We start from the raw sequence: 12,002 nt of genomic DNA on the forward strand, positions 1-12,002 counted from the left end.
TTATGTAGCTGCATTTGACCACATTGTACATTACTTTTAATTTGACTCTGCTCTCAATAATGACCTCCTGTAATGTAATCATCGTTTTAAATATCAGCATCGCATCAACAACCTTTAACGATTTGCTGGGTCTAATTTTCTTGCTGATGAAAGTCAATATATGGATTAGTTTTCCTTGTGTGTTAGTTTGTATCCTCTACGAGGAAATAAGATAAGTACCCTTTGCACTTCACAATCCTCCTCCTGGCCATGTGTACAACTTCCTGTGTAACAACATTACAGTGGTGTAGTCATTTCCTTTTTCTTCCTTTCATTCTATCCCTCTCTCCTTTTTGTCCTCCTCTTTTTCTTCAATGTACGTCACTCACTAGCCTTAAATATATATTTTGAACAGTCATTCTCTTCTCTTAACCCAGACCAAATTCTTATTCGAGTTGCACCACAGTAGAAACTCACAGTTCTTGAGGTCAGCATGGGAGGGTTGTCGTTGATGTCGGTGACAGTGATGATGGCAGTGGCCGTGTTGGAGAGGCCGAAGTTTAGATTTCCCTCCATGTCCGTGGCTTGTACGATGATGGTATACTGGGACACTTTCTGTAACAGACAGAAACAGAGAAAGAATGCAGTTATTCATGTGAAAAAAAGAAACTTTCTCTTCATCGAGTCTACAGCAACAACCACAGAGTGTGAATCCCTGAGGGAGAATAAGCTGCGCTTGTGTTCTGTTCTATAGTAGCGGTCCATTCTCTTATTTGAAACACAGAATCACAGTGGTGATGTCTTCCATTCGACTGCGTTAAAACCTCCACAGCGGAACGTATCCAGACTTCACACCATCTGAAGGCTGCACTGTGGAGCCTCCCCATGGGTATGTCATCAAAGACGTTTCTTATCCAGTGCCACTGATGGACAGATGTGAAGACAATGATCCAACTGACAGAGATTAATAGACTATCTATAGAGCAATAATACAAGAGAATGATAAATGCCATTTCATCTTTTGAAATGACACTTCACTGCAAGCTGAAAAATGGTTCTCTTATTTCTATTCGAGTACTAGCTTGAGCTGCCTCTCTATTCCAGTATCCACTCTCTTCCTCTGTCCCACGGTGCAGTTAATGGGCTGCAGGAAGGATGGAGTCTGGGAGCAGACTGTCTGGGTAACGTGTCTCGTCACTGAGATTCCCAATTACAATCCCAGTGCCTCTCTCACCTGCTAATTACCGAGTAAATATCCCAATTAGGCCAGGACGCTACATCAGGAGGATTAGACAGCTCCTCTCAGTTCCTCTCATCTTGATGCTAGACGAGATGCTGAACTCCAACCTTGTACACACACTCTCATTAACACCCTTACGTAAACACACACACACACACACACACACACACACACACACACACACACACACACACACACACACACACACACACACACACACACACACACACACACACCTCTCTTCCTCCCTATATTGTTCAGAGGCAGTGCTTGGCTGGCTGTCCCATCAGCCAGTGTACAGCGTGTACACAACACTCTCACTAATTAGACAAGGGAGTAATTATGTAGAGCTCTTCTGAACCTCTCAGCATTGCAACAACACCGCAGCATACCCAGCTTCCCCTGGAGGACTGAGGTCTGTTACTGTCAACAAGCTCTTAAAAGTCCACTGCAGACCAGGGGAAACCTTTAGAAGAGATACAGTGTGGGAGCTTATAAAGGGAAGGAAGAAAACATTTCAAAAGTGAAGAACAGAGGAGGAGATAAGAGACAGCAGGGGATGCAGCCAAGGCACAAGGGAGAGACGACCAAATATAGCTGCGTGTGTTTTCTTTTTTTGATGCACCTAACACCTCAAACACCCTAGCCCAAGAAAAGAAGGGAGATGCAGAAACTTTCAAAGTTTTAAAGGGCCAAAGTGCTGACTAAAAGAAGACCAGGGAAGCACTGCAGTGTAGCATATTTTTGAGATGATGTACAATACATAAGAGTTCATACATTTTTCTCTGCAAGGTTGGAGACTTCTCATCTCCTCTAATAATGTTGCAGGAAAACCAGTACATGTGTTTGTATGCATTTGTGTGCACCACAAATGCATACATTAATTGTATGTACACATGTATGTGGGAGAACACCAAATGTAGAGAATCTGATGCATGTACTGTATCTGTGTTTGTCTGTGCACATACGGTATGTTGTCGGTATGTTGTCGGTATGTTGTGTGTACGTGTGTGTGCGCGCGTGTGTGTGTGTGTGTGTGTGTGTGTGATTGTATATCTGACTTTGTGGGTCCCCATTCAAATTTTTGAGAAATGCAGATATTCCTTGCATGCTTTTCTCAAAATGTTCTCAACTAATTGTTTTAAAACGACTCACAGTCAAATACATTTCTCCTTATCAAGAATATAGATAATGAAGTAGAAAATGAGTTCTTTATTTAGTTGGTATAAGTGAAAGGACAGTGATTGCCCCTCCCTTATTATAACCAGTGAGGGGTCTCTGAGCAGGCTCTTTGCCCAAATTGTCTCCATTGGAGCCGCTCAGTGGCCAACATACAACACTGAAGTTGAACTGGGCAGTTACCAGGTGTGAATGTGTGTGGGGGTGTGATGCTACCTTGGGGAGGTTAATAAAAGGGGCTTGTGAGGATTTATGTCTTTACAGGTCTTCAAATGTATAGTTGTATAAACATGTGTGATTGAGTGTGAGTGTGTGTGTGTGTGTGTGTGTGTGTGTGTGTGTGTGTGTGTGTGTGTGTGTGTGTGTGTGTGTGTGTGTGTGTGTGTGTGTGTGTGTGTGTGTGTGTGTGAGTGTGTGTGATGTGTGTGTGTGTGTGTGTGTGTGTGTGTGTGTGTGTGTGTGTGTGTGTGTGTGTGTGTGTGTGTGTGTGTGTGTGTGTGTGGTGGGGGTAGGTGTTTAATCCCACATTAGGGGTGACTGGCTGGATTAGCATTTTGGGGAAAAAACAGAGTAAAAATAAGCAGCTGAGACATTTTTACTCCATGTTCCGCTCGTACCTCTCCCTCCCTCTGGCACCGTTGTGTCTCATCCTGCTTCTCTGTATCACCCTATTTCATTGCCAAATACACACTGACATCCTCCCAACTCATTGTAATACCCCGTCTGCCCAACTCCGTTTTTGTTCCACTGCTCCCTACAGTTTTCCCCCCCCACCCCCTCAATTGCCTGTGTTTTATCGAGTGTATATGTGATTATATGGGCCTTTGTGTTTGTCTGACAGGTGTCAAGGGCATTCTATCTCAGATATTTCCACTTTATCTTTACTACGCAAAGACATACACAGGGACAAACACACACACACACACACACACACACACACACACACACACACACACACACACACACACACACACACACACACACACACACACACACACACACACACACACAACAACGTGAGCAGCCCACTGCAGCGTGATGTGTTGTTAATAGGTCTGTCACCGGTGACAGTTTGGGAGGATGATTGTCTCGGAGATTTCTTTGCAGAGTTGTCACTGGCACATCCATGTCATAAGAATAAACACATTTGGATCTTGTCACAACTTTTATAGCTCCATAAACAAGGTGACCGCAGAAGAAGGCAATTTACTGTAACAAAATAAATAAAATAAAAGACTGCATGTGATGACAAATGGCTAGTCAACATTTTAAAGTTGCATCTCAGAGTGTCATCAAAGTAAACAATGCTTTTAGGAACCGTGCTCCATAAATAAAGATAAAGGAGTATCATCTGGCCAGCTATAGATGATTCAGACTGTGTGCACACTGCTGAATTGTCATTATATGTGAAGGCTGCTTTGCAAGATTTTATTCATGTGAAACATTAAAAATAAATTGAGAATACTGTGAGATTAAGGAAACCAACCTCTCGATCGAGGCCGGCTGCCACGGTAACGATATCTCCAGTCTCACTGTTGATGGTGAACATGTTGGGGATGGGGCTGTGCGGCGTCTGGGACAGGATTCGATAGCGCACCATTCCGTTAGCCGTGGTGTTGTCGTCACCGTCGAACGCTGACACGTGCATCACATACGTCCCTGATGAAGAAAAATTATATTTGTCAATACATTTTCACCTTTCACCTAGTAAGGATGCCACCTGGGCGCCTCCCTAGGGAGGTGTTCAAGGCACATCCAGCTGGGAAGTGACCGAGGGGTAGATCTAGGACCAGTTGGAGGGATTATATCTCTTCGCTGGCCTGGGGGCGCCTTGGGATCCCCCAGTCAGAGCTGGTTAATGTGGCCAGGGAAAGGAACGTTTGGGGCTCTCTGCTGGAACTGCTACCCCCGTAACCCGACCACGGATAAGCGGGAGAAGATGGATGGAGATGGATGGATGGAATACATTTCTAACCATTCAGCGAGCAAAACAAATGAACACACTCAGGCTTTCTGCTGATGTAACCTTACCTAGTCTGGTGTGAACACTAGGGTCTAATGTTAGCTGACTTCTGGGATTGTTGTGTGCCTGACTTTACTAAATCAGTTTGCTGACTTCTAGACTTATCTCTTCTCTCCTGTTCAGGTTACAGTTTTTATGTCACGGATAAACATGTTCTTATACACAAAATAAAAATAAGCAACTGATAGTCTCTAGTTGCCATAGTGGCTTCTGTTCAGAATTTCTTTGTTTAATTTTGATACAAATATATTTATTTTAACAAAACATTTTGTGCTTTAATTGTATAAAAAAGGGTTCTGCACTCAGTAGTTTAATCAACCATCCAAAAAACAGATGTTATGACAGTTATACAGTATTGGTAACGATCACACACATATTGGTTCACAAGTACATAAACATGGCGAGTAAACCACCTGGATGACCCATAACACTTTAATAACACTTATAATGTGAAAGCATCTTCACAGATTTATGTCAGCAGAGAAATGTTGCACACCTGTTCAATGAATAATAAAGACTCAATAACTACAAGCACAAATATATAATGCGCACATTTATAATTATGACCAGATTTTATGGCATCATATATCATATTTTGGATTGAATGGATACAATGACAAGGCTGCAAATGGTGAACCATTTCATCTTTACTGACTGAAAAATGGAAGGTTCTTGTACATGCTCAAAGTACATTTTGATGACAGATATTACTAATCACATTACTCCGTTACTATTTGCATAACATTAATAGTAAACACTTGCTTACATTGATTAGTTGTAAACCTGCCCCATATACAGTATATGATTCAATCTGATTACAAGCACAGGTAAGCACAGGCGTATAGGATTCTGTGTCAGCGGAAAGAACGAGCCACTATCCGTCCATGAATGCACCACTTGTTTGCTGCCTCCACACACTCATAACTCTGTGGGATCTCAGCCTGTCACCCAATCTCTCCATCTCTCCCTCTCTCTCGCAGCCCATTCTAATTGCCAGAGATAGTGATATCATGCCAGTGACAGCCCCTGTCCGAGGATAATTGTAACCGCAGCTCCCATTTCAAACTTCATTACATTTCAAAGCAACATTTGTCAATGACTCGGCCATAGGGAGCACTCGAAAGGCCTCTCAGCGAGACGAGGAAAAAAAAGCCAGCAGGAACAGAGGGGGGAAGAGAGGAAGAGAGGACTCCATATTTGTAATGATTCCGAAAAGGAGTTCTCCAGCCCTCCACCCTTTGTTTTTCTTTCTTAAGATGGAGGGATAGAGAGGAAGAGATGAAGAATCACAATGCGTCACACATCGCTGGGGTAATTTCATTAAGCTGCACTCTTAAGGGGTTTAATGTGGACCCTTTGTACGGGCGTCCTAAGCTGTGCCTGACAGGATTAGGTCCCCATAATGACTCTTTAATTTGCAAACTAATTCAAGTCTGTAATTGGCCTTGCATTGAAACCACTGGAGCTCTAAACTCTAAAACTCTCCTTTTTTTATGATTATTGTTCAGCTGAATGTCATGCATGCCACAGAGACTTGTCTGCTGGGAGGGGCGAGGCTGAGAGGGAGGGAACAGCAGCAGCGATAAAAGAAAGAAAGAAAGACAAAGAAAAAGGAAATGAGAACCTGGACACCTCTTGAGATCACCTATGGTGCAATAAACTCTGGCTCATCAGGCTCACACACACGCATACACACTGAGAGCTCGTCTCTGGGATTCTTCCGCTCTGAGGTTAGACATAAAATGACCCAGTGGTGCTACAGCGTGGTACATTTAATCCTCAATCTCCTCTCCAGCCTGAGCACCCTCTTTGGTTTATGGCCGCTGCTGCAGAAGGCTCAGTGAAAAGCCACTGTGGGAGAAAGATTCACCGGCGTCTGCTAAATCAAGGTGTTTGGACAATTCTCTATTGGGTCAAAGATTCACTGGTGCAGTCATTCTTTTAACTGCACCAATCTCTCCAGATATACTCATCCTCAGTCAACCTGTATCCCAACACGTCACCCCTCCACACATTTCTTTAATCTTTTCTAATAAACACTTAACTTCTTTGATTGGTCCTGCTACATATTTTACTCATTGTTTAATCTACCTATCCATCCCTGCTTCATTACCTGGTTTAGAGCCTTCATCCACAGAGCCATTGTAGACCTGGTTTTTGAACTCGGGTCTGTTGTCATTCATGTCGATGACGAAGATGTACAGATCGATGGGGTTCTCCACCTGGTTCCCATTCATGTCCACAGCATGGGCTCGCAGCTAGGAGACACGAAGACACAGAAAAATCAGGTTGTATTTAAACTTTTTGGATTTGGGAAGAAATGAACTGATAAATAATGTATGAAGATGAGTGCTAGTTTCATAAAGAAATATAATTATGTAGGGTAAACATTTGGTGATTAATGGATAAAAAACATTTATTACAGAAGGAACAAGGGATTCTTCAATTTAACAACTTTTATTTATAACCTCTTATTCATTAATTCATATTTTGGTTTCTGACACTTTTACAGTTCTAGTTTGTCAGGCAAATGATGTTGTCTCTGCATGTTGGAAAACATATTTTGAAATGTATGTTATATTTTACACGTGAAAGTATACATTTTCTGTTGACTAAAATGTTATTTCAGAATACTTTAGTCTGGTTTAGTTAAGTTACTACTCTTTTGCAACCTTACAATCTGTGGTTAGAATTGGAAATACTCAAACTAAATATTTTAATGGTTGTTTTGCATGTTTGAATATCATCTTCGTTTACCCTCAGTGTAATCCCAAATGTTTATACTCAAAGGAATGGACTGGAGAAAGCGAGAAGCAACATAAATAAAACACAAACAAACGTTAAAGTTTTCTGAAGCTTCAAGGTGAATGCTTTCACAGAACCTCTAAAGCCGAACAAAAACCCACATTCACTCAATTTGTATTCAGCTCTGCTAAAAAATACACAGTCTGATCAAATCTGCATTGTTGAATAACACAGTATACCATTTTCAAAAAGATTTATTTAAAGAAGTACAAGGTAGGGTCATAAGAGTCACTCTATATATGTTTCTTGGAAAGAGGTAGCCTTCGCCATCATGTACCGTACTTTCTTCTCTTCTCATCTCTTTTACACCTAGTCCCTGCAAGTGTTTTATCTCGGTACAAAACCAAAAAAAGAAACATCTTATTTATTCGAAGCAGGCAATGTTATAAAGGCAAAGTTTCCGTGGTAGGATCACTGTGCATCCCAGAAAAACATTCTGTCAGGTTTTGTTTGAAAGAGAGCTCTGAGAAATCCTCACTTCCCTCTGAATCCACAAACTCCGTCGGCGCATCTCAAATTCAACTCTTCTGTGTTTAGATCAATGGAATCGCCAACTAGGATTTCTCACAAAGTTTGGACATGAAGTTATCACTGGAATCAATACATAGCGTGAAATGTGTCTTGACTGCTTTCTCTGGGGGAAAGGAAAAGAACCGAATGGAAATGAGAGCAGAGAAAAATAACTGAATTATCAGGGAAATGTTGAGTTTAAATAAATACTTGAGATTTGTCTTCTCACTGCATACTTGAAGGTCAAACTGCATACAGAAAAGCCCTTTCAGAATGGCTCTCTGTAAGGCTGTTTTGATTTAGTTTACCTTACCTGGGAATATTTATATCCCTGACCATGACTTATTTAGTGATATTTCTGTCAGCTGCAAGCACCGGGGATGTTTAGTTTACATGATACCAGAGGGGAGAAAAAGGCTCATTCAGATCCTATCTACATCCTGCTCCTAAAAACATAGGCTTGTAAATATGTATTCAGTCAAAATGTCAGCAATCAATTCGAGGCCCCTTCACCTGATCTTATGCTAGGGATATTCATCTAAAGGTGGGATAAAAAAAGACAGAATTGGAAGCAGCTGGAGGAGGCGAAATAAAATATATTAGAAACTACAAGAGAAGATAAAAAAAACGTAATTTGTTTCATCATATATGGAGGATAATGGGAATGATACTCTTCCAGTCTTAGTATGCTCGATAGGAAATCTGCTACCTGGCCATTGCATATAGCACTAGAGCCAAATCAGTAAAATAGCCTCCAGGCTTGTTGTGGCAGAAAATAGAATAAACAGCATTCTCCATAGGCTCCTTCTCTTCAGAGAGGTGAAGATTTCCCCCACTGCCGCCCATCCTCTCCTCCGTCTGCTTCCACTTTGCACCTCCACCAAAATGTCCTCTTAAGGTCTCCCTGAGGTTAATTTGACTCTACTTTTTCCACTGCATTGTCTGATCTGTCCTGCCGCCGCAGGCTGTTAGAGGCTACGAGCCTTATCTCTCCCCACCCTCATCCCTCCATCCCGCATGCACCTACACCCTAATTCAATAACAGCAAGAGTCAGAGATTACCGCCATGTTTAAAGAAGGCAAAATGCATTTCTGGGTCCACGCTAAAGTTATTATCTTGAAAGGCAGGTGGAGAAAACAGACTGCACCAGGCAGTGCTCGGCTTTTGGCAAAGAGGCAGCATACTGATAGAGATAACAGCAAACCCGGAAGCTCAAAGGTTTTCCCTTACAGTGCATATTGTTAGAGGGCTGTATTTGAATTTCAACTGCTCTTGAAATAAAAAGAACTAGACCGTAACTTTGTTGTGCCCTTGCATGACATATGAAGTAAAGAAAGAAAGAGCACAAAGTCAAATTTAACTTTGTGTGATTTGCTCAGTAAATAAATTATTCCACGTCTTTTAAAGTTCTCAGAGGAATGAGCATGTTCATGTTTTATACAATACAGTTTAATTGCTTTCTTGTAGCTTTAACAGCATTAAGTGTGAGAGGAATTTAATTCATTTAGAAGTGCAATTCTGTTTACACGTACATCTTGTCTCCACTGGTTTCTCCCTGAAATTTGTATTGCACCTCAACTAAAGTGTTTTCTCTACAACAAACATGGAGTTTAACTTAAGCCGCCCTTAGCAAGCTTCCGCCTTTCTTAACAAATCACCTCATTGATTGGAGTTTGTCCTGGGTATAAATCTGCTCAGCTCACACTAAGGTTGGACTTGGCAGCTCACTAGGAGTGTTAGTCAGGACTAGGTTCCCATATCAATGGATAGCAGCAGGTACACATACTGGGAAAAAAGGGACAAACTGCCCTGAAGCTCTCTTTCCACGACTATCTTAGGCAACAATACAACAAGTTTATACTTTTATGAACTTTAAATGCACTTTGCCTGAATGTTTAATACTTACGTGCCTTGAACAGCAAGCAAAGCACAAAGGTGAGAGGAGGCGTTGTTTAACTCCAATGAGGAAGCGCTAAGACAGGTGTCTTGTGCAATTCGTTTTTTGACCAGAACAGCATGGACAACACAAAGATGGCCATCCAACAGTGCTCTCCATCTTGTCATTTAACTTTTCTCAAGAAAGCCAAAAAGCACTTTTCCTAAAGTCTAACTATTCCTTTGATGAACCGACATGAGAAAGACATCGATATTCTCATCTTGTTTTCAGAATTGCGTTTCAATTGTTTTTCACATCTTGCCACTCACTTATCTATTTTTATTCTTTATTTGCCTCAGTTACTGGCACAGTTTTATAACACAGCTATGTTGCTGGCAGAGAACTTAATAATGAATGAACACATACTCTAACTTTAACCACACCTTTAAGAGTAAATGTATTCCTCCCACCATTGCTCTGCACTTAAGTTTTGATTGTTCTTGCAGTGATAGAAGAACAAGAACCAACACGTAAAAAACTCCTTTTCAATTTCTAGTGACTTCTGGCTTATTGTAATAATGTAAAGCAACATTGTTATGTATTCTTTTTTGATTTAATTAAATTATTTCTAAAGCTCATTTGTTTTTTCATAATGTGATATGTTGAGCAAATGTATGTTGGAATAATGAATGAAATATTAAATTAAATCTAAAACACATTATTGCCATCTCATGCATATTTCATATTTCATGTTTCAGGGTGAAGCGAACACTGTAAGAATTACAATTATACTATAAGTGAGGGATTTTATATGCTTTATTTTATTTTATGGTTATAGACTCAGCACCAATTTATATTAATCAAAATGACGTAGGATTATATTTTATTTATTTTAGTTTCTTATCTAAGTTTATCTCTTTGGGTAATATCTTATTTGTATTAATTATCGATTTTGTTTTTATAAGAAGGCTTTTTCATAACATAGAACTGGATAGAACTGGTTCTGCCTTAAACCTGCTTGTTGGGGTGGTTTATATTTTATGTGTTAAAGGGACAACTGTCTGTAAAAGGAAGTTTGTGGTTTATTTCAAAGGTCACAGCTGAGCACACACACACACACACACACACACACACACACACACACACACACACACACACACACACACACACACACACACACACACACACACACACACACACACACTACTCACATGGTAGGAAGAGCGATGTTCTCGATCGAGAGGTTTGGTGACGAACATCTTTCCCACCACGGGGTCGATATTGAACACCTCATTGGGCGGTTGATCTGCTCCCACCCCAGTGATGCTGTATCGGATGGATATGTCCTTGTCTTGATCTGAGCGAATCTGCGTCAGAACAAACAAAGAGGAACTGTCAATCAATGGATTAGTGAAGTCTTATACTGCGTTTCAGCGCTCTTACAGTGAGGAATCTCAACTCAAACACACAGCCGGCCTTAACCTATTGGAGCAACATGTGCTGAGGGGTGTTTATTACTCAAGCACCAGTTTGTGATATGCAGCTCGAGTTTAATAATTCCGTCCTGACACAACCCCAGAAATCTGATATTGCATATTTTCCCACTGGAAAGTGGAAACATGCACAGGCCACACACACTCCTTCTCACACACACATACACACACATATTCATCACAGTTTGGCATTTCTAGCTTCCACGTACTCAAGGATTCCATTAGTGCTGCCACAGGGAGCGCTATGTATTCTGTTTGGCAGAATTGGACAGCTTAAAAGAGAAATTTAAATTCAATTTTTTTTGGGTAAGGAGAAATGAAATCAACATATATTTACTGTTAACTGACAGGCAGGTACTGTAGTGATTTATTAAGATTAGCTCGAGCCCATAGCTGGGATAGAGACAGGTTGTGAACAATAATGGCAATTAGGGAGGAAAGTGTGGTGGTAATTCGGTTGTAATTAGGGCAGCAACAACAGGCTAAAGCAATAAACACGCTGTTAGAACACAAAAATGGGCAAGAAGGAAATAATCATCTCAAATTCAAGGGTGCACACATAACAGAAATATTGAATAACGGAGGAGATGGGAAGCGCAGTGTTCAGTTTGTTTACTTCGATTCAGCTTTTCCTTCCGGACAGACAGTGAATAGGTGCATTAAGTGCACTGTTAGGCCTGTGATTTGGGCTGTGTAATTGGAACTCATCTGGAGGAGTTTTTCAATTTACTGCCCAAATTGAGTCCAAACCTCTAAGCATCCCATCTCTGTCCATTAACGACATGACAGCCCATGAACATCAGCTGGTGTATCAAAATGTCTCAATCATAAAGCTACTCCAGTATGCGGGCACACACACTGCACACACACACACACACACACACACACACACAGAG

At 41.1% G+C, this 12,002-nt stretch overlaps 1 protein-coding gene across 1 annotated transcript in view; it reads right to left on the reverse strand.

Moving 5' to 3' along the window:
- The window catches only part of LOC104955428 (cadherin-4-like), a 222,754-nt gene that overhangs the window by 18,587 nt on the left and 192,165 nt on the right, over window positions 1–12,002 (reverse strand). The window contains exons 6-9 of the mRNA XM_010782756.1: window positions 10,825–10,980; window positions 6,535–6,679; window positions 3,885–4,057; window positions 457–594 (exon numbers count right to left, since the gene is read on the reverse strand). Coding sequence (XP_010781058.1) covers window positions 457–594; window positions 3,885–4,057; window positions 6,535–6,679; window positions 10,825–10,980 — 612 coding nt within the window. The remainder of the gene's footprint in view (window positions 1–456; window positions 595–3,884; window positions 4,058–6,534; window positions 6,680–10,824; window positions 10,981–12,002) is intronic.

The sequence above is a fragment of the Notothenia coriiceps genome, unplaced genomic scaffold, assembly GCF_000735185.1.
Source record: "Notothenia coriiceps isolate Sejong01 unplaced genomic scaffold, NC01 NC01_scaffold00024667, whole genome shotgun sequence".
NCBI lineage: Eukaryota > Metazoa > Chordata > Actinopteri > Perciformes > Nototheniidae > Notothenia > Notothenia coriiceps.